We start from the raw sequence: 24,612 nt of genomic DNA on the forward strand, positions 1-24,612 counted from the left end.
TGGACACGACTGAGTGACTAAACAACAACAAAATTCCTGGTCAATCCTCACTATTTTCAGAATGTAGGTTTTTGTTGTTGTTGTTGTTGTTGTCGTTTAATGAACAGAAATGTGCCTTAGATTCACCCTTCTTTATGGCCAGTGGAGTTTTTTAAGAGAAGCAAATTGATGTAAAACATGGAGTAGGCAAAGAATTTCCCTTATGTTAGCAGTGTACAACATTTCCATCAGGAAGAAATGAGAGTTAACATGAAATATTTCAGTTATAACTGAACAGGTATTCCAGAACACAAGATGTGTACACACTTAAATAAGCCATCTCTATCACATTTCTTGCATAATGTCCATAGTATACTCTTGGAATTTGGGCAGGTTTAATGGCAAGAGCACTGTAGTTAGTCAGAAGCATCCCTTATCAATTATAACATGAGAATAAAAATCATCTTAGAACTAAATCATTCCATGAAGGAACAAAGATAAAAAAAAAAACTCATAAAATTGTCAACAAGTATTTATATTTCCCTCAGGCACAAATCTGGTTATGTCACTAACTCCAGCCCTTTGGTGATTTTACACTTGTTCCAGGCTTTGGTTCAAGTTCCCAAGCCTGGTCTTCACTCTGTGAGCTGGTTCCATGTCCCTTATCTCTCTCATCTCTCACTTTTTGTCTCCTCTGTCCCCTCTGATCTGGCCACTTGGGTTAACTCAATTTTCTATGAATGTACTTTCCAGTGATTTTTGCCAATTCTCCAATTTTGTCTAAAATATTTTCAGTGCACTGAAATCCTCACTCTTAGGCTCTTCCTAAGCTCTTTTGATTAAGTTGTTCCTTTCCTGATATGAGCTCCGGAGCAATCATCCCAGACCATCTGTTATTTGTGGTTATCTGCAGTGTTCATTTTGATAGACTAGGAGCACCTTGAGGGTCAGATTCATGTCTTATACAATTTGGTACATGCCTCACACCTATCACCTCTCAACATGTCAGAGACATTAAAAACATTTAATGGAATCAAACCATGTATTATGCAAGTTGACCTGAAAATGTGTTAGTGAACTTAACATCTAATTGAGCATATAAGATACATATTTTCATTTATTAATATATAGGAAATACATCTATTATATTATATTAAATGAAAAATACCTACCTGATTTATCACACTCTCAAAGGAGAGCATGTGGGATCTCAAAATTAAGCACATTTTTACCCTCTTTGCTTATCTATTTCATGTGAGAATTCTCAGTAAGTAGAAAGTTATTAAGTTATTATATATGAATGCAAAGAGCAAAGCCATATTCCTTCGAGACAAATGTGCAAAGAGTAACGACTTAACATGTCTGTTAAGTATGTATAATACATTTAAAACAGGCAAAGTTAAATGCCTTTGAAGATTTCCACATGTGGAAAGACATCCCCAAGACCACCTACAAGTGAAGTAAAACCTATACCTAACAGTACCCAAAGAATCTGTAACTTTGAAGAATGTGAGTTAGCATGATCTGATGACAGTAAGACTTGAAGGAAATAGAAAGGAAAGAAGGGCTTCCCAGGCAGCTCAGTGGGTAAACAACTTGCTGGCAACTCCGGAGATGCCAGATATATGGGTTCAATTCCTGGGTTGGGAAGATCTCTTGGAGAAGGGCACAGCAACCCACTCCAGTATTCTTGCTGGAGAATCCAGTGGACAGAGGAGCCTGGTAGGCTAAGTTCGCAAAGAGTTGGACATGACTAAAGTGACTGAGCACACAGCACTGAAAGGGAGAAGTATGTGATCCTAGACAAGAAGTTGGTAAGCTTTTTCTACAGAGAGCCATACGGTAAATATCTTTGACCTATGTGGGTCATATAATCTCCGGAGCAACTACTCAGTTCTGGATTGCAGCCTGAAGGCCATCACACACAATACATAATGAATAAGCGTTGCTATTTTTCAATAAAACTCTACTTACAAAAATGGGTGGTGATCTAGATTTGGCTAATAGATTGTAGTGTGTTGATCCCTTGTAACTGGCATCATTGCCATTATGTTGAATAAGTCATTGTCCATTTACATTGGTTCTATGGGACAAAAATTAATTAACACAAATAACAACATTAACTGCAATTTTGGAAACTTTAAAAAGGACCAGACAATAAAAGATAAGCTGAGATATATAGATTTTTTATCATTAATTGCCCATCAGAGTCAGATAAAGGAATAAAGGATGATCTTGGTCATTAACAAAATACTTCTTAAATGGTTTCATTGAATGCTTATGAACTTTAAGATGTTAATAGATGTTCAGAGGGAACAAAAGTGTTCTGCTGTCACATAAATTTGTGAAATACTGGACTGAATACGGGTTAGGAGCAATAGTAGTAAAAATGTCAGATAGCTTTTATGAATCCTTTATTGTGTGCCAAGTAGTTTTTACTAATATCTCTATTTTAGAGATGTGTGCACTAAGACATACTGAAGTAATGTGTGCCTAGTTACTTGGCTGGCAAGTAGTAGAACCTACTCTAAAATATAGTCTTCACCATACTGTTGAGCTCTTAGCTGTTGAACTGTGTTCATACTGACTCTCAAACAAACCTTTAAAACATTTTCAAGTTCTGTCAGTATACTAATATATACAATCAGACACTTCATATTTCTAAGAGATGTTAAAAGATGCATCATTTCTCAGAATTACTTGGCCACAAAAAAGAAAATTAAAAATCCTACTAAAAATCTAGCTGGCTGATTGATCATTAGAACAATCTGAGAAACTTTAAAATAGAAATGTAGACCATTTTGGTTGGCCCTGAAGAGGGAGAGGTCAAGGAATGTGAATTTTTGCAACATTCCTGCCTTAGATGATACTGATCATATGCCAGGTTAAGGATAGCCCTTTGTTCTAATGTCATACAGCTAGATAATTTTTGTACTCTTCATCCATTTTTCACACTCCATTCCTGTCATGTAGAGAGTGGTGACAGTTTGCAGAATGAAAAAAAAATCAAGAACACAGATCCTCAGTTCCTAAAATCACCAAATATGGGGCAAGGGCAGCTAATTTAGTTCCTTTGTTTCCTCCTAGTATTTTCTCTGTGAAAATAGTGTTTAATATAATTTTATTATGGCCTATACTATTTGGTTTAATTACAGAATTTTTCATTTTTAGACAAAGGATCCTCTTTTATTAGCGCCTTTGCAAAGTTAGGCTTCTTTTGCAAATTGACCTCTATCTGTGTCAAAGACTGATTTTAGATATGCCAATATTTTATTGTTCTTGTCTGTTTGTAACTCTGGTTGTCATGGAGATAGGTCCTGATACCACATTTCTATAGACAATTGGCTGAAATAAATTTCTGCATCCAGTATATTTATTGGAAAGAAAGACGCAAATGAGCAATAAGTCTGAAGGTCTAAAATAGAGATAAAATACCACAGGAAACATATATTTATATTGCCTTTGCAAATAGTAAGCTCTGTCAGCCATTGTGGTGTTTCCACTAAGTTTCTGTTGGTCTTTATCATCTGTAAAAAAGTTGAAAGTTCTTTTCCAGATCTAAAATTCTGTTGTCAGTTCTTAAAAGTAGGAAAGACTTAGATTATGAATTAAAAAAAAAAAAAGCAAAGACCACAATGCTTGCCTTTTTTTAGATAGAAGAATTTATATATATTCAGATACTAGAAATCCAATCCCTTGCTAAGAAATAACAATGATAATCAAGGACCAATATTAAGACAAAGTTAGTTCAAAATCTCATCCAAGTAATGTTTAATTAAAAAAAAACAACACAAACTTTTGAGCAATCAGAATTGTTAATTAAACTTCATATGTAATACTTTAATTTTAAAATTCCCAATACTATTTATTCCTCATTAGATATATGGCAACATTATTGTATCCATCCTATAGATAGATAGATTAAATTTATTTGTGGTTTGTTTATGGTCTCATGACATAATACGGAGAAAATTAAGAGTTGTGTTCAGTAGATTTGTATCCACTTTAACCAACTTTACATAGTCATAAAATAATACCAGATAAAAACTTTTCAGGAAATAAATGAATTTTCTTGTTACTTTGGTACTTCATTCACTCTTTTCATGGTGTCATTAAATCCTTGCAAAAATGACTTTATTGTGATGTGCTAGATGGCAGGCTGGAGGCAAGGAAATCAACAATGGTGGTGTATGAGATTGAAATTACTGATGCTAATCAGTGGTGATTAAAGGTCCAAACCTAAAATAAGCTGACTCTAAAATAAGCCAGTCCCTATTAATAATGACTAAGCTTGAGAAAGATCACTTGGGTAAGCAAACCCACTGAGCACTTGAAATCACCTTGAATTATTTGTTTCAAGCTCTTCCTTGAAAGTTTGGTTAAATATAACTAAAACATAAATCAGTATTTTTTTCTTGTGCTATACTTTGTAAAACATACTGTCTGATACATAAGTTAAAGGAAAACAAAATAAAAAAATATGATCTAGGTGAATAAGAAGGGTTAGAAATAATTGTAAAGATTTTCTTAAAGTAAGAACATTTCCAGGCTCCCTCAAATTTCACACACATATACACACACAATGCATGTATGAAACAATGTCAGTTTAGACTATATAGATTATAGACTAATCTACAAAATTTGCATAAAATATGTAGATGATGTAATAAAATATAGGACATAGTCATGCCATTGACTATGTATTTTGGTGAGTAAAAACACAATGACAGATTAGCAAATTTCTAACATATCCAAAATCTTGTACAATTAGAGTTAAAATTTGGAGGGGAAACTACCAGGTCACTCTCTTTCCAGGTTAATCTCCTCATAGTATTGGTGAGTCAGCAGGAATGGACAGCAAAGTTTATAAACAGTTGATGACTGACCTCAAGTCTGCTGTAGTCACCAGCAGTGACAAGCTCCACAAATCTCAGATGTGGCTGCAAATCAAACACCAATCTCCCTGTGTGCACAGGGGATAGAAGCCCAGACACAAATCTCTCTAGTCATGTTTATCACACAGTTATCACCATTAAAGGCAGCATCTTACCATATGAAGGATAGCAATAAAAATCAGTGTGTGCATCTACATTTAACTAATTAAAGGACCAGCTGACCATCAAGTCTGTTAAAATTTAAAGTAAGAGACTATTTCATCCCTTCAGGGGTTAACTTGGAAGCTATTTATAACTATAATTCCTACTCCCATAATTTGAAAAGTGTTGAGGGCCATTTTCAGCTCTCACTGAGGCTTTTGAAAAAAACAAATTATTTCAAAACTCCGATCTATTTCCTAAATTTAATGTAGTTCTGTAGAAGTAAAACACACCAAATGAGCACAATGTAAAAAGAATGAGAAAGGGTTTGAGGAACTTTATAAATTTAAGTTCTAAAAAAATTGATTTCTAATCTTTGAAACTGGTCAGACATTATACAAATTCAGCAGATGCTCCCTAGTTATTTACAAAGATGGGTGTTCCCTCTAGGGAGAATGATCATTGAGAATGATCCACTTTGAGGCTGCTTGTGGTACATGCTGGGGGCTGAGTTTCAGATGAGCAACAGTCATTACTGATTAAGATTACTTAATCTCTGTTATTTTGCAGCTACTTGAAAGGAAAAAAAGCTATGCTTGAATTCACTCAGAGGCAATTTTAATACTAAAAACAACATGTTCTGCAAAACAAAAACTGCATATTGTAGAGTCAATAACTGTGGAATTAGTCTTCTCAATCTCCCAACAAAGACCTCAGTTATCTTTGTTGCATGAAATTATACTGTTTTCTAGGACTGACTTTCAATGGAATTTACAAATGCCCCCACTACTTGTTAAGAACTTGTCTATCCCCTCTTGGGAAAAATATGTTTAAAAACCCCACCCATAGTCTTAAGATTCACCCATTTTCCATTATTAAAATGAATACAGGTGGTCAAAAAAACAGAAAAAATAAAATAAAATAAAATAAAACCCTCCCAGTTGTAAGATGAGAGGTCTTTCCTGCCTTGTCTCCCATATTTCAGCAGGATGTTCATAGCAAGTTTGAGTCCATTTAGTGGCAATGAAATACTTATAATACATACTACAATCTTCACACATTTGGAAAGATGCATTCTGTATCTCTTTGTCTAGTACAAACATCTTAGTTTCTGTGCCTCTCATATTAATAGGAACTGGTGCAATGGCAGATGAGTGGGTGGGGTACAATAAATGGCATTTCTGCAAACAATTATCCCTTCATTGAAATTTCTTTACATATTTCCCCGTTCTTTCACATATTTGGTAGTCAGTTCCTAGAATATGCTGCTTTTCATACTTTTTCTGTATTAAAACAGACATAAAAAAAGAAATCTCCTAATCCTAACTTGAAAAATCCTTTCTACTCACTTTTATATGGACATTAATGATGGGACATAGATTAATGAGAAAATTGGGAAACCTGTCTTCCTGTGAATGTAGCCATTGGAGAGTGAGTCAGTTCTCAATCTTAGTTGGCATCGACAATTTTTATGGGTGTGATGATTTGGCAGAATACTCTGAGTGATTAATTCTCTGTCCTCTTTGCTGCTTTCCTCAAGATTTAAATGCTAAGTCCAAAATTTAGGGCAAAAACTAAACAGCTTACACAGCATGAAAACATTTTTTTTAAAGCTGTAACATATTTACAAAATGTGTAAAATGAGAAAATAATCACACTGAACCTATTAAAAATAAAACCCAGAAACTTGATCAACTGTCTTTGGCCCATAATGGGAAAAGTACAAAGGTCAGTGCCTGAAGAAAAAGGCAGATTTTGGGCAAATCCAAATCCTCAAGTAGGGGTACTGGGTGTTGACTGCAGAAAATCACTTTAAGACAGGCTATGCAAAGCTGAAAAAAAAAAAAAAAAAAAGATCTCTTTCAGTTGCAAGTAGTATAATCTTCAGTGTCTGACCTAAAACTAAATCAGTACAAGTTATGAAGTATAAAAAATTCCAAAAAGGCTAATTCTAGCTGAGTGAGAGATATAAAAATATTGAGAAAAATAAGAAATTATTTCTCCCTTTAAGAAACTCAGCATGAGATGGTTGAGCACAGAAGCACACCTGATACAACCTACATTTCCAATCAAGGTTTTCTGTAGGAAATGCTACTGTAATTTATTATTTATACTTATTTTTTAAAAAGTAGGTTCCAGTGTCATTTTGCCTGAGTACACATGAAAGAAGAGAAAACCTACTACATGATGACCTTTATCTTAATACAATATTACCAGAACACTGGAAAATTCAGTTTTCAAAAAGGATAGTGTGAAAGCCATTTTCAAACCTTATATCAGTAAGTGTTGGAAAACATCCAAATGTTTATAAATGACATTATTTTTTCTATCAGGTGACACATGTATAGCAATTTACATTTAAATTTAGTGATCAGAAAACACTGATGTCATGACATATGTTTTTGTAACTGTATAGCGTCAGACCACACAACTAAAACACTGAGTGGTCATTACAACACTTGGGATGGAAAGGCAATCCAGGGTGAGCATTAGTTAGGAAGAGGTGGGGAAACAGAGTAGAAAGTAGAAGCAGGATGGAAATGCATGCTTTATGAACAATGTATGTAATCTGTAGGGGCCCAGAGAGCACTCTACCAGAAGTTTGAATGCTTCTCTAATTAAAATGGAGAGATCAACACATAAACAGAAACAAAGGTATTTTAAGGGAACTTTAACTTTTTATATTCTGTCTGTTCAATTAGAACCTGACTCATTTTATTCACCAAAATACATTAAATGCCTGTTATGTGGTTTACATGGTGCTGGGGTTGGGACCAAGGAGCAAAAAGAAAACATTGTCCCCAGCCTTAAATGTTTCACTGTCCAGTGGGGGAGAGAGAAGTCCTTTCAGTTTATATTATTGCAGTGTGATAGAGATGGTGGTAATGAGTTTATATGCTGAAGCCAGGAAGCCTGGATTTGAATCCTAGTTCTTCTATGTTAGGTATGGTGTTGGGCAAGCTATTTACACTTTGGTGCTTCAGTTTTCTTATCTGTAACACAGTGCTAATAACAGTGCAATTTCATAGTGGTATCATGAAATGTGCTATAATACACATAAAGCTCTTAATGGTGTCTGGCTCTGACTACTGTCCTTGTTATAATGGTATGAGATGCAGCCCAGGATACAGCAGTAGGCCAGTCAGAGGAGGCTTTGCAGCTGAGATGAGATGTAACCAGAGTTCAGAAGCAGTTTAGCTGGACTTCCACATGTGTGCATAAATGGTAAAAAGGTGTGGGCCAGCATGTGCAAGTACACAGGGAAGAGAAGTCACTGAGAGTTTAATAAACTTGAAGAAGTTGGTGAGTAGAATCGACTGTACTAGGGAATTTCGGTTTTTATCTTCAAGACTGTCCCTGAATGTTTTTGTCTTTATACAAGGTGGTCTTCTCATTCTTTGTTTTCTGCAACAGTCCCGCTTTCCCAGCCATTAATCTCTCTTCACTTCCATTCAATTAAATACTTGGCTATAAAGTAATCTTGTTTTAAACAAACACATTTAACTAGGTCAACTCTATGTCTAACAACATGCATTTTGTCCCTTGTTACTCTTTAGACTGAATCTATTCTGGCCTAGTACTCGAGTTCCTCTTTCCATGTTCTGAAAACACTATTCAAGTTTACCTCTTTCTTCTGATAATAGCATTTTAGTAAGATTCCGTTCCCTGTCATTCTCATCTTCCTTCTTTTCTTGCTGATTTTATTTATCCAAATATCTGACTTTGCTTAAGCAGTTTCCTCTTTGGAATTTTAATCCTCCTAGATAAATTTTAATTTTTTAAGAATATGCTCATCTTTGACCTTCCTGAAGAAAAAGACAGTTTGTCTGACCAAACCTCATACCACGTTGATAAGTTTCTGGCACCATAATCCCCTTGGTGTTGACCTTCACGATCACATGCTTTATATTGCCTTTTCCCCACTTCTCTCTCCAACTTAGTTCATGCCTTCCTTGTGAGTGGAGATGTTCGCTTCTAGATCTTTTACTCTCTAATGCATGTACAGTACAAGTACAGTATCTTGTCTACTAAAAAGTCCAACAAATGCTTATCAGAGGAATATATAACATAGAAGAATATCACAATATAAGCTCCTTAATAACATGCCAAGATTATTATGTGAAAGTTGCATGTAGCTTTAAACATCAGCTTACAAGAGACAAGAAACTAAATTAGAAGAGAAGCAAGATGGCTGATATTTACTTAGGCATAATAGTTTACATAGGTAAGTATGAAATTTAAAAAACTGTTGGAATTTTTTCAGTTGAGTGACTTTTAAAGTCAAGCGTCCATCATGAGACATAGGTGAAGACATGAAAGAATGCAGAACTCAGAGAAAATTCCTGGACGCTAGGATTTAGAAAAAGTGAAAGGACCATTTTTTTCAGTATCTATTGTGTACAAGATTCCCAACTTCATATAAACTATTTCACTAATTCTTTCCAATATCTTCTCTCAACAGAAGAAATTATTATGATGGTCATTTTGTAGTGAATGTTACTGTGGCTCAAAAAGTTTAAGGACTCCTTCCAAAATCTTACATCTAAGTGATGAATCTGGATATAAATCCAGGTCTTTCTGACTCTAGAGCCAAAGTGTTTTGAGAAGTGATATAGTGATATGTTAGAATGGATGTATTCAGAAAAAGGTTAAATAACTTGACAATTTTGGACAAGTATCAACCTTGGTTGGTCTCAGTTCTTCCAATCTTATTAATTTAATCTAGATGATCTTTAGAGCTCTTAAAACTAAATCCTTGTGAAAAAGTGGTATCTGTTTTCTTTTTTAAAAATCACATTGATTTAAAATCAATGATATTATAAGTCAGGGAAAGCATTGTGCATATCAACAGGTTAAATATTAATTATAGCATGGACAGATAATTAGAATGAAGGAATTATTAACTTGATATATCTTTATTGTTTGATATGGCAAAATGGTTTTTATCTTTGGAATAAGAATCTAACAAAAACAGGGAAAACTATAGCATTTTTAGTGATGAGCTAAGTTCAAAAAAATCAGTATCTTTTATTCTTTTATTTAATTTGGTAGTCAATATTTAATAATCTCAAATTTTATCTGGCATACAACTTTGCTTGGGCTAGGCTATCTTAAAATGTCTTTTTATTCTACTCTAAATAAAAATGCACATTAGAGGAGAGTAACCTGATTCTAGAACCATGACTACAATCAGTCATATGTTAAGTATTTGCATTTACTTTTGTTACCCTATGTCAAAATGTGTCCAATATATTAAAGACCAGAAAGGAACTGATAAATGTATGACACTCTTAACTATCATTTGATGTCAGTAATGGTAATTTTACTAGATTCTCAGGCCTCTTCTCAATCTTGTACAGCAAAATATCATAATACATGAAAAAGTCTAGAATAACACTTACATATAAGAAAGTTGAATGTGATAATTATCTCTGAAATTTCTCTCATGTTCTAAAGAAACTAGTCCAAATTACTGGGTTTCTTGGGTAAATTAGATCTGGTTTGAACCCACAACTTAGAATAGACTGAATGCAATGAATTGCCAACACACAGGAAGTACTCTGATCATGATCTGTTAAAACCTTTTCCCATGTATTGACTTCTACCATTTGACTCTTGTAAAGAAGGAAATTGGGTCAATGCTAATAATTGAACATTCTTTCACACATAAACACATTGAAAACTAGCTATAATTTCCTTTGCCTACACATTTCTGAGCATGTTGTCACAGAACTTGGTTAGGTAAAATGAAAATCTTTATATCGAGCCACCAATATGACAGAAACCGCAAGGCAAAACTGTCATTGCATTTGAGGGCATGTTGATATATTAATTTATACCTTAAGGGTTCAGATCTGGCTTCTATGAAACCCTAATTAAAACCAGTCATTAGAAAAAAGAGGCTCAAAGAAGAGGTAAAAATGAAGTCCACGTGACTTGACAACATGACACAAGCATAAAAGAAAGACTGAAAATACCACTGAGGCTAGAAGCCCGTAAAATTAGCCTTTTTAAAAAACTACGTTTTACAAGGGACTATGATAAAAATTCAATTTTCTCTGGGGTCTTATATGTAAAAAAAAAAAATAAAATCTAAAGATAAGAGAACAGAATGGGAACCATGTTCTACAACAAGTAAGTCCAACACATATTCTTAATACAAAGACCACAGCTCAGAAGTGTGTCTCTGTAGTACTTGAATTTCCATACACTAAATAGATAATTCTAGACTACAATTAAATAGCTCCAAATACAGGCTAATAAGCCACGCACACTCACACATGAAACTCACAAAATTTAAACATTAATAAACACACAGTTTTTAAACAAAATTGTTTCCATTAGAAAACATATTTTGTAATAACACAATGAAATGTTTAAAGGCAAAAATAAAAGATGGTAAACATGCTCTAAATACTTCTGAAGGAAAAAAAATTCTTGTGAAACCCTACAGATATTGATCAACAAACCAATTGCCTATTGTACCACCACAGTGGTACTTAGGCTAATTGGAGTCACATTTTTGTAAATCAAAGAGAAATTTTAAAATGTGCTTTTTCAACTGTAATTTTAATGTCATGATCTAAGTATATGGTGTAAAATGATAGTGTTCAATGAATATAGAGGGCAACTCATACCTTAAATTCCTCCAAGATCTTGTAATTTTTCCCATGATATTCACAAAAGTTTTTGACTTCTTTGCACTCAGGACAGCATCCATTGTGTTCCACTTTAGTACACTTTGGGTGAATTTTAGGGCATTCTGGCTGGTCACAGACAGGTCCATCCAGAGCACAGACACATGGGCAGTTGGAATGCCCTGGGAAAAATCTTTCTCCCAACTTGTATACAAAGCCACTGTCATCCACACACCCCTTCCCTCGATAGTCATCAAAAATCAGGTTGTCGTTACTGGAGGTCTGGTCACCTTCATCAGCAGGATAGTCTTCATGACTGATGGCAGCAGAGGTGACCAATCCGGGGATGACCAATAGCAGTATGCAAGCTTCATGAATATGCAGAGCCATCCCCCTCCTCAATGGCTTCTGGATGTTCTCCTAATATTAGATATACTCAGCTCCTTCCATGAGAATACAAGAGGGGCAAGCTGAAAACAAATATTTAAAAAGAATGATTTGACATATATAAATAGAATATAGGTTCATTTAAACCCATGCTTTTAACATGTTTGAGATCTGCTTATTTGAGATCTATTTGGAAGTTTTGTTGTTGTTGTTGAGTTGCTAAGTCATGTCCAACTCTTTGCGGCCCCATGGACTGTAGCCAGTCAATCTCCTCAGGGAAATGCATGGGATTTCCCAAGCAAGAATACTGGAGCAATTTGCCATTTCCTTCTTTAGGGGATCTTCCTGACCCAGGGATCAATCCTGAGTCTTCTGCATTGCAGGTGGATTCTTTATACCACTGAGCCACCTGGGAAACCCAATTTGGAAGCTACTAAAACCTCAAATAGACTAAGTTCATGCAACTATATGCACTTTATTATGAGGTTTGGAGGGTTGATCCTTGACAAATATGCATTAAAATTTGTCCTTTATGAACTTCTTTTACCTTGGATATTTAAGCTTTAATTTACCTTCTGAATTTCAAAGGTCTAGCTTTGTCTATCGTGTAAGAAGTGGTTTTAGGGAGACTCAATTTTGCTAGTATTAATAGTTACAATTAACTCAAGAATATCTGAATGCACACTCTTTGAGTTCACTGACAAAACTAAACTAGTGAGTGACAGAATGTATATATGTTACAGTCATCTGTGTGAAAACTCCAGAGATTAGTGAGAAAACATGCTGCTTCTAAAAGAAAGACAAAAAAACAACAGTTGAATGCAAATTATCACTAGATGAAGCTGGTACAAAGGCCTTCCTACTTCTTTATGCCCATAATTGGAGAACAACAGTGGTCTCAATATGGCTTACTTGTTTAGGTGGATATGAATTTGGATTTTGAAACATAGTTAAGAGGGAAAATAGCACAAGTATTCCATAGTGAGTAACAGAATGAAAACTTTACAAAATAAATAAAATGCCATGTACTGAAAAGGATTTGTTAAAAATAATTTTATTTGTATTATTGTCCACACCTTTATTTTATTCAGGAAGTAAGCTCCTAGTGGGCAGGAAAGATGTATCTATAAATTATTTTTACAGTAACTTGAGTCTAATATTCATGTAAGAAATAATACTTGAATTACTTCAATGTAAAATAGTATTCACATATTCTCAAAAATATACCTCTCTTTTTGACATGCCAAAGATACTCGCATTTAGGCAATTTGCACAAAAATGCCAATGTACAACTGTTTGAAGTTTCCTAAAATAATAAGGTATTGTCAATTCATAGAAAATGTACCTTATATACTTTGGTGTTACTGACTCTTGTAAACTTCACTTAGTATTAGTACTTGAAGGGGAGTGTTGGTAGTGGGCTCTTATTTAAATGGTTAGAGTGACTAACTCATACAAAGCCTTGGAGAAATTGTGACTTTAGGGAATAATGGATAAAAAAATGTCAAATAATTCATTTGTCTATTTACATGTTGCTGGCTTTATGCCAATATTGCTAAAATTGTATATAGGGCATTTCCAGATCATTTTACAAGGGTCATTCATTTATTTTCAGATTATAATAGCAGTGATAAACCATCTATTTTAGTCTAACATATACACATAATAATTTTAAGTAAGATAAAGATGGCATTAGAAAACTTCAATAACTGTTATATTTGCATTTTAAGTTAGATATGCAAATTCTGATAATAGTAAAATGGAAGATAGTATATTCATGCCTTCCTTCAAGAGAAAAAACTCTCTAATATTAGAATTCCTTCTGTGAAGGTGATGATAAAGGAGATGGATCTCTTTTAAAATATGTCAAAAATAATGAGTCATGACAGAATGAAAAAAATGCAAACCTCTAATTCTACTTGAGAAGCTGGAAGCTCTCTTTGACAAAGCATTTTTTCTCTTAAATTACTATAGAGGCTACAGACATAATACAAGCTTCTGAAAAATCATAATTTTCTAATTAAGTCGTGCATTTATACATTTCCTACACACTTAGAAAGTTTATCTTAGAAGAAAAAGGAGCTACTGTGCTTTCTTACAGTTTTCTAGTAGTATCTTGTCAATACATGCAAGATAAGCCATATAAAATACCCAGATCATTCTGTTTCAAAAGGACACAGACAGAAAATGATCTCTTTGCAAGCTACAGGTAGGCATTAATGTGTCAGGTTAGGGTAAATGCAAACTCAAAGGTAATATAGGGATGTCATCCTCACTTTATATAAACATTAAACATGTTTTTAAAATATGAAATATATTTTTAAATTTGCATGGAAAAAACAAGGTCTTATCTTCAATGTAAGAAACTTATTATTTTTAAAAAAGCTTTCTTCCTAACTGTGCTACTCTTATGCAATTAAATATTTATTTAAGAGAAGAAATAGAGAAATCAAAATGTTTATCCAAAGATCTTTAATAAGTAAGTAAACACTGCTAAACTGAGGATCGCTTCCCAGCTAAACTTTCCCCCTCCCCACATTGCTACATATGATTTAAAATGACTGCATCTATTTCTTTGAGAAAACAAACATAACTCATGTCATAAGATACACTTACCTAATCACTCTGGAGGTTAAATGGTGGTGGTGGGGGTCACAAACCAATATGAACTAAAAGATCACTCTTGTGTTAGGAAAGCAGTTTCTCTTTAATTATCCAAAGAATACATTTTTCAGGCTTGAATTAAAGGCAATCCATTCTACCTCCCATTTCAGAACACAGTCAAGAAGCAGTCTCCCGCCCTTCCAGAGAGAAACACAGCAGACACACATAAGAAATATGCTTTGGACTTGTCTTCAGAATTCAAAGCAAGAAGCAATGCTGGTCCTGTAGCAATCCAGACCTCAGGAGAAGAATCATGTTTAACTTATTTTTAGCCTTTTCCCAGATACTTCTATGAAATTTCCCAGCTGATTATGCCTCCTCCACACATGAGTTCACTTACACAGTGTTGATACAGCAGTAGAGGTGATTTGGCTAGGCTCTGAGGATCAAAATCAGCAACAGCATGCTGTAGCTTAAAGCCCACTCCGCCGGCAATAACATCAGCATCATCCACAATATGTTGCTTGAATCCCCTCTTACACACCAGAAAATGCTAACTGTGGACGTGAAGGAAAGGAGCAACTTTAGCTGGGTTTCTGCATCACTGAGAGCAGTTTGCAGACTGCTGATTCGGAGCTCATTCTGCCGGCAGCCGGGAATTCCTCAGCACCACGGACAGCGCCAACAACTGGCTTCTGAGCCCAGCTAGGTCGAAATCCCGAGCTGCTCCTTGAGCTCAGACTAGAGCATTCTCTAAGCAGTCGCATTTTATACTGTGGATGCGTGCGTTAGGAGGGGAAAAGGCATTTTACGTGCGTGCGATATACTTACTTGCACTGAAATTACAATAAAACACTAATTAAATAATTAAATAAAAAAACATTGTAATTATACCCAATGCATTCTTGCATGGGCTGCAGAGATGAAAGTTCTGAAGAGCCTTGCATTTAGATTTAAGCCACCTGCAGTCTCTGATTATTATTAACAGATAAAGCACAATCATTGATAAAGAATTTGTGAAAACGTATGCTCCCAAATTTTACTTGAGCCTTTGCTTGTAGAAAGCCTTTCCCCGTGCTATACATAATTACACTTAAGGTCTTCTTTCAGTTTAGATTTGATTCTTTTTTTTTTTTTTTTTTAAAGTAGCCTGGTTCGCCTGCAGTTTGTTTTCTAACATTCAAAATCAATCTCCTGTAATTCATCTAGTCTGTCATTAGGCGTCATTGTAAAACTGTTTCTTCCAAACCACTAGCAAAGATGCTCTGTTTCAGAATTCTTATCAAAAGGAGAGAGGAAAAAAAAAAAGACAAATAAATAGGAGAGAGAAAAAAAAAAGACAAATAAATAGGCAGAAAGTTATTATTTTTTATTGGTAACAGTATGAGCACTAACATTTATGTCCAAAGCAAGTTTTAAAGCAAATTGTAAATGTTACCTGCTGACACATTTAACCAGCTATTTACTGGTTTGGGACAATATGAGGCATTTTCAAGCCTTAAGGGAATACCCTCCACAATGGTATACACTGACCATCAAGACCACGTTCGAACGGTGCCGTCAGAGCCTCCAGAGAACAGAGTCTCTCCATCACGAGAAAATATGACTGTGTGAGCCTCACTCTCATGGCCCATCAGTTTGTGAATCTGCCCAGATTTAAGATCCAGCAAATGGATAACCCCATTGCCACTTGCCTGAGCTAAAACTCGACCTGACAGAGAGAGAGGGGGAGAGAGGAAGGGAGAGAGAAAGAAAATCAAAGTTTTATTTCAAGCAGTAACAGTTTACAAGCAACAAAATATACAGTTTTGTTTCAACTATAATTCAGACTCATGTTAGATTTCAGTCAACAAATCTGAACTAACTCCTGATTGTATAGGAAATAATCCCAGCCACAATTAAGATATGCCATGAGTAGATTTAAAATTTTTTAAATGATCTCTCTATTTTATATGTAGAGGTCATAAAATGCCCCACTAGTCTCCTTGTATTTGGGATTAATAAATAATTTTGAGAAGATGAGATTGAAAGCAAGTAAACGATAAACCTTTCTTTTCAAGAGAATCATCTCTGAAAAAGTTTTAAAAATAGGATTCAAAACTATCTATGGCAAAGATATAAATATATACACTAATACATACATAAATAAATATATACACACAGTGGATAATTTATACTTATATTTGTTATACTTAAATTTTTTTATTATACTAAAATTTGTTTATTATACTACATCACTGCTTAAAACTATAACAATATGCATTTATACTTTAAAAATTGCAATACTCATTAGTCCAACAAACTTTTATTTGGAGTTGAAGTGAAAATAAATACCTCCATTTCAAAGATGTCTCAGCATTTTTAATCTAATTTAAAATTCTGTTAAACTAAAATTTTGTATCATAAAAGAGCTAAATATAGCACAGAGTATTCTCATAATTTTTATACCAATATTTGTGAGTGAATAATTTCCTTAAAATGAAAAACATATCCACATACAATTACAACTAAAACTTTTATTAAAGAAATCCTGCTGCAAACTATCAGGGAATTTGGAAGTAAGTAAAAGCATCAAAATATGTCTACATAAGCTCAGTATGTGGGTTAAATAAGTGATATTAGTACTGTCCATGGGATTATTTAACCATACTTAGAAGGTATATATATTATCATTCCAGTAATGACATTTAAAATTCATTAAACTCTTTCAACATGTTGTACATTAGATTTAGTAAATTTAATTACTATCTATAATTCCAGATAATCTTACAATATCTAATGATAAAGAAAATAATAACTCCTAGATAGGCAAAGAAAGAGAGGCTTGGAAAGGCTAAATAACTTGCTTAAGATGACACCCTAGGTATTGGAGGGAGCTCACATTTAGTCACCAGCACTTTGAATACAGTCTGGATTTTTTAGTCATTAGGTTTGTCATATCTAGCACAGCATCGTTATCAGTTACACCTTCTTGACCAATGTTAAGTAGGTGATATACTGTTAAAGTAGAGCTTTCAGTTCAGTTCAGTCTCTCAGTCGTGTCCGACTCTTTGCGACCCCATGAATCGCAGCACGCCAGGCCTCCCTGTCCATCACCAATTCCTGGAGTTCACTCAGACTCACGTCCATCGAGTCAGTGATTCCATCCAGCCATCTCATCTTCTGTCATGCCCTTCTGCTCCTGCCCCCAACCCTTCCCGGCATCAGTCTTTTCCAATGAGTCAACTCTTCCCATGAGGTGGCCAAAGTACTTGAGCTTCAGCTTCAGCATCATTCCCTCCAAAGAAATCCCAGGGCTTACCATTCCATGTTAAAAATTCTATAATGATATTGCCATAAAGGTCACTGTGAAATATTTAATCACATATTATAACCCAAATTGCCATGAATAATCTCTAAAACATGGTAAAATTGACCATGATAAATATGGCCTATTTGCAAGATATGGCCTTTATATCTACTGGGCTTCTTCACCTAGAACAAAGCCTGACACAGCAAAGATCCTTAGGATGGATTTGAGTGTCCAAAGCAGCAGAAGTGAATATTCATTACAAAGCCCCTTCTACCAAGTCTTTGCTGACAGAGACATTACATATGGATTTCACTTTCAGCCTTACACTATAGACACTATAGTTTGTGACTTTCCTAAAATCAAATGACTTTCTTTGTCTCATCTTCATATAATAACAAGGTAGGTGGTAAATATCATTTTCTATTTTTTTTTGCAAAGAAAACCAAGCAGAATCAAAGCCCATAAAGAAAAGGAAAAGAATTTAGCTTTTAAACCTTTTGTTGGAGTCAAATCTCTAAAAATTATAATTGAAAATATTTGTAAAAGTTATTAGTAATTTCTTAAAATTTGATCAATAAAATAGAGAAAATAATAATATTGGAATTTGATGACAGGAGTATATTATTTCCTAATATAATTCAACAATACCATGGTGCAGGTATTTAAAAAATGTGTCTTTGCTTGAACAGATTTGAGTCAGCAAGTTAATGGTGAGGTTTGCAGGTTTACTTGAAGTCATTTTCAAAAGACTATAAGATTGTGTGTATCCATCTATCTATTTAACATCATGTTCACCTCTATGAAGTATACTGAATTATTACATGGCATACAATGTCTGACATCAAAATTAGTTTTACTGGGAATTGAGGTGCTTAACTGCTTCTGCTGCTGCTAAGTCATTTCAGTCGTGTCCGACTCTATGCGACCCCATGGACTGCAGCTGACCAGGCTCCTCCGTCCATGGGATTTTCCAGGCAAGAGTACTGGAGTGGGTTGCCATTGCCTTCTCTGTAACTGCTTCCAGGTTAGAAGATTTTCAAAATTACTTACCAGGATGTGTCAATTACTAATCAGGATGTATCAATTACTATATTAGTATCTACTGGTGTGAGAGAGAGAGGGGTGGTGCTCTCAAAAGAAAAAAAATCACAGACTACTGGTAACATCTCTAGAAAGTATTTAGAAACATATGCACAGTTATCTTTCTAAACATCCTGATGACTGGCAATAAAAAATAATCTACAGGATGAATCATTTGTCATAACAATGCCACAGTTTAATGAAAATTTAGGAAGGATAGAAGATTTAGCTACATCAAACTGGGTCGGTGGAATTAAAATACAATAGATATGCAACTTTAAATAGTACATGAGGATTTAGGAAAACTTGTACTAACAATGTTCATGTTGAATGTGTCTTTTTAAAAATGTGAAAAAATTATTTCTATTTTAAATTTTTATACTTAACCATTATAATTTTTAATAAAACATTGACTCCTAATATGCAATTCCTGAGTAAATAACTATTTAAAATCTCATTTAGCATAGTATTTAAGAAAGATTATACTAAATTATAAATGCACACATTCCACAAATATCACATGGGTGTACAGTATAACAGTGTCAGACTTTATTTTTCTGGGCTCCAAAATCACTGCAGATGGTGATTGCAGCCATGAAATTAAAAGATGCTTACTCTTTGGAAGGAAAGTTGTGACCAACCTAGATAGCATATTGAAAAGCAGAGACATTACTTGGCCAACAAAGGTCCATCTAGTCAAGGCTATAGTTTTTCCAGTAGTCATGTATGGATGTGAGAGTTGGACTGTGAAGAAAGCTGAGTGCCGAAGAATTGATCCTTTTGAACTGTGGTGTTGGAGAAGACTCTTGAGAGTCCCTTGGACTGCAAGGAGATCCAACCAGTCCATTCTGAAGGAGATCAGTCCTGGTTGTTCATTGGAAGGAATGATGCTAAAGTTGAAACTCCAATACTTTGGCCACCTCATGCAAAGAGTTGGCTCATTGGAAAAGACCCTGATGCTGGGAAGGATTGGGGGCAGGAGGAGAAGGGGATGACAAAGGATGAGATGGCTGAATGGCATCACTGACTTGATGGACATGAGTTTGAGTAAACTCCAGGAGCCGGTGATGGACAGGGAGGCCTGGTGTGCTGCTGTTCATGGGGTCTCGAAGAGTTGGACACGACTCAGCAAATGAAATGGAACTGTACAGTATATGATTAAAATACTTAGCGTTATAGTTTATCAACAATGATCTAAAAATAAAGATATTTAAAAATATAAATATTTCAACATGTATTACATAAAAATGACTTGCTCCTCTTTTGGTTAACATTTATGTTATCAGGATGCCCAGACTTTTACAAAATAGGGAGAAAGTAGGCAGTCCAGGGAGAAGATTGATATAATTTTCTAAGTGTTATTTTTTATGTAAATCAGATATCAATAATGAATGATTATGACTATCTTCTGATCCACACATCTCTGAAAAACTTAATATTTATTTTAATCTATCAATAATTCAGAATAATTTCTTGTCAATTAAATCACTATCTTCTTTGCTGACCAGTGAGTTTGAATGAGGATAACTTGTATTGCTACTCATTTTACTCCTTTGGATTAATTTGCCAACTTCTTCTGGCTAAAGAAGAAAGCACTAAATTTTGCCTTCACTCAAAGCCAATAAATAAGCCAATAAATCTTAAAAAAATTAGTATTTCTTTCAAATTTTAGTACTAAATATACTTAACATTACAGAGCTTCTTTATACTGTTTTAGAAAGAAAATTTTTGAGAAAAAATACAGGTTTAATAATATCTTGAGCAAAGCAGTCTCAATTGGATTTGGTATAACAACTTGAATCTTTGAATATCTTGATGTATATAAACTGAAATAGCCCATGGAAATCAAGTGGTAACACTGTATCTGGGTATGTGGAATCACTGTGTGAACCAACAAAAATTGGAAACTCATGCATATTAACAAAATGTGTAAATATTAGTAAAATGCTGGCATTTTAAAACACTACTGGCAGACTCCTTACTGTCTGAGACACTAGCCTCAAAATATTCCATGGGGATTCTTCAGGCAAGAATACTGGAGTGGGTTGTCATGCTCTCCTCCAAGGGATATTCCCAGCCCAGATATGGAACCCAGGTCTCCTGCACTGCAAGCAGATTCCTTACGGTCTGAGCCACCAGGGAAGCCTTTTGATTTTAGATATAAACATGTGTAAATTCAATTTGAGAGTAAATACCCAAGAGTTATCTTAATTTTTTCACCACTCATCTCTTAACCTAGACAAATTCTACTTAAGTTTAGGAATTCTGCATATTACCTATGACAATATTTTTGACATTAATTATGAAATAGCATAATCAACAGTCAACACATGCTTGATGTAGGAGTTGTGGTATGAAATAAATTCATAATATTTTTTGAAAAGAAAGGAGATGAGTTTGTCTTTCAGGTCTGCTAGAATGAATTCACAGTAGCCATTATTTATTGAGCACTAAGAGCACCACCAGTTACCTCACATGTCCTGCACTCAATCTTAACAGATAGATATTCTCCCTTTTTAGTTAATGAAGAATGAGACTCAGAGAAGGTAAAGTTGGGATTTTAATTGAAATATTTATTATTTAAAAACTCTTGCTTCTTTTCTCGTTGTTGTTCAGTCGCCCAGTCGTGTCCTACTCCTTGCTATACCATAGACTACAAAACGCCAGGCCTCCCTGTCCCTCACCATCTCCCGCAGTTTGCCCAAGTTCATGTTCATTGCATCAGTGATGCCATCCAGCCATCTCATCCTCTGACACCCTCTTCTCCTTCTGTCTTCAATCTTTCCCAGCATCAGAGACTTTTCCAAGGAGTCGTCTGTTGGCATCAGATGACCAAAATACTGGAGCTTCAACTTCAGCATCAGTCCTTCCAGTGAATATTCATGGTTAATCTCCCTTAAGATGGGACTGGTTTGATCTCCTTGCTTCTTTTTACTGACTTTAAAATTTCTTTCTTAAATTACAATTCAGATAAGTGTGACATTTTGGGCTTCTCTGTTAATGCCACTGAATTTCCTTATCAGTTCAGTTCAGTCGCTCAGTCGTGTCCGACTCTGCGACCCCATGAATCGCAGCACGCCAGGCCTCCCTGTCCATCACCATCTCCCGGAGTTCACTCAGACTCACGTACATCGAGTCCGTGATGCCATCCAGCCATCTCATCCTCTGTCGTCCCCTTCTCCTCCTGCCCCCAATCTCTCCCAGCATCAGAGTCTTTTCCAATGAGTCAACTCTTTGCATCAGGTGGCCAAAGTATGGGAGCTTCAGCTTTAGCATCATTCCTTCCAAAGAAATCCCAGGGCCGATATCCTTCAGAATGGACTGGTTGGATCTCCTTGAAGTCCAAGGGACCTTCAAGAGTCTTCTCCAACACCACAGTTCAAACGCATCAATTCTTCAGCGCTCAGCCTTCTTCACAGTCCAACTCTCACATCCATACATGGCCACAGGAAAAACCATACCCTTGACTAGGCAGACCTTAGTTGGCAAAGTAATGTCTCTGCTTTTGAATATAGTATCTAGGTTGGTCATAACTTTTCTTCCAAGGAGTAAGTGTCTTTTAATTTCATGGCTGCAGTTACCATCTGCAGTGATTTGGGAGCCCAAAAAAATAAAGTCTGACACTGTTTCCACTGTTTCCCCATCTATTTGCCATGAAGTGATGGGACCAGATGCGATAATCTTCATTTTCTGAATGTTGAGCTTTAAGCCAACTTTTTCACTCTCCTCCTTCACTTTCATCAGGAGGCTTTTTAGCTCCTCTTCACTTTCTGCCATAAGGGTGGTGTCATCTGCATATCTGAGGTTATTGATATTTCTCCCGGCAATCTTGATTCCAGCTTGTGCTTCTTCCAGCCCAGCGTTTCTCATGATGTACTCTGCATAGAAGTTAAATAAGCAGGGTGACAATATGCAGCCTTGACGTACTCCTTTTCCTATTTGGAACCAGACTGTTGTTCCATGTCCAGATCTAACTGTTGCTTCCTGACCTGCGTAGAGATTTCTCAAGAGGCAGGTCAGGTGGTCTGGTATTCCCATCTCTTTCAGAATTTTCCACAGTTTATTGTGATCCACACAGCCAAAGGCTTTGGCATAGTCAATAAAGCAGAAATAGATGTTTTTCTGGAACTCTCTTGCTTTTTCCATGATCCAGCAGATGTTGGCAATTTGATCTCTGGTTCCTCTGCCTTTTCTAAAACCAGCTTGAACATCAAGGAGTTCATGGTTCATGTATTGCTGAGGTCTGGCTTGGAGAATTTTGAGCATTACTTTACTAGCATGTGAGATGAGTGCATCTGTGTGGTAGTTTGAGCGTTCTTTTGCATTGCCTTTCTTTGGAATTGGAATGAAAACTGACCTTTTCCAGTCCTGTGGCCACTGCTGAGTTTTCCAAATTTGCTGGCATATTGAGTGCAGCACTTTCACAGCATCATCTTTCAGGATTTGAAACATCTCAACTGGAATTCCATCACCTCCACTAGCTTTGTTTGTAGTGATGCTTTCTAAGGCCCACTTGACTTCACATTCCAAGATGTCTGGCTCTAGATTAGTGATCACATCATCATGATTATCTGGGTCGTGAAAATCTTTTTTGTACAGTTCTTCCATGTATTCTTGCCACCTCTTATTAATATCTTCTGCTTCTATTAGGTCCAGACCATTTCTGTCCTTTATCCAGCCCATCTTTGCACGAAATGTTCCCTGGTATCTCTAATATTCTTGAAGAGATCTCTATTCTTTCCCATTGTTGTTTTCCTCAATTTCTTTGCATTGATCACTGAAGAAGGCTTTCTTATCTCTTCTTGCTATTCTTTGGAACTTCTCATTCAGATGCTTATATCTTTCCTTTTCTCCTTTGCTTTTCGCTTCTCTTCTTTTCACAGCTGTTTGTAAGGCCTCCCCAGACAGCCATTTTGCTTTTTTGCATTTCTTTTCCATGGGGATGGTCTTGATCCCTGTCTCCTGTACAATGTCACGAACTTCATTCCATAGTTCATCAGGCACTCTATCTATCAGATCTAGACCCTTAAATCTATTTCTCACTTATAGGCACAAATTTAATGCTTAAAACTGAAGAAAAGAATTATGGGGTTCACTTTAATACTCTGTTAAATTCTGAACATTAAACATCAATGGTCTTCAGAAGTCATTCTTCACACACATCAATTAATTCTTTAACTTTTATTTTATATTGGAATATAGCCAATTTACAATGTTGTTTCAGGTGTATAGTGATTCAGTTATAAATATACATGTATCCATTCTTTCTCAGGTTCTTTTCCTGAATAGGTTATTACAGACTATTGAATAAAGTTCCCTGTGCTATACAGTATGTCTTGATTATTTATTTTAATATAGTGCTATATATATATTAATTCAAAACTCCTAATTTATCCCCTTCCTGATTTCTCCCCTTTTGTTAGTCATGTTTGTTTTCAAAGTCTGTGGGACTGTTTCTGCTTTGTAAATTCATTTGTATCATTTTTTTTATACTTCACATATAAGTGACATCATTTGATATTTGGCTTTATCTGACTTAATTTCACTTAGTATGATAGGTCCATTCATGTTGCTACAGATGGCATTATTTCATTTT

The 24,612-nt window shown here is 35.2% G+C and overlaps 2 protein-coding genes across 2 annotated transcripts in view; both read right to left on the reverse strand.

The window, feature by feature from the left end:
- The window catches only part of VWC2L (von Willebrand factor C domain containing 2 like), a 191,298-nt gene extending 179,255 nt beyond the window's left edge, over nucleotides 1–12,043 (reverse strand). Inside the window, exon 1 of the mRNA XM_040228572.1 lies at nucleotides 11,654–12,043. Coding sequence (XP_040084506.1) covers nucleotides 11,654–12,043 — 390 coding nt within the window. The remainder of the gene's footprint in view (nucleotides 1–11,653) is intronic.
- A 3,974-nt stretch (nucleotides 12,044–16,017) lies between these two features.
- The window catches only part of SPAG16 (sperm associated antigen 16), a 1,071,408-nt gene continuing 1,062,813 nt past the window's right edge, over nucleotides 16,018–24,612 (reverse strand). The window contains exon 16 of the mRNA XM_040228573.1: nucleotides 16,018–16,355. Coding sequence (XP_040084507.1) covers nucleotides 16,180–16,355 — 176 coding nt within the window. The 3' untranslated portion in view covers nucleotides 16,018–16,179. The remainder of the gene's footprint in view (nucleotides 16,356–24,612) is intronic.

This window comes from Oryx dammah, unplaced genomic scaffold (genome assembly GCF_014754425.2).
Source record: "Oryx dammah isolate SB20612 unplaced genomic scaffold, SCBI_Odam_1.1 HiC_scaffold_27, whole genome shotgun sequence".
NCBI lineage: Eukaryota > Metazoa > Chordata > Mammalia > Artiodactyla > Bovidae > Oryx > Oryx dammah.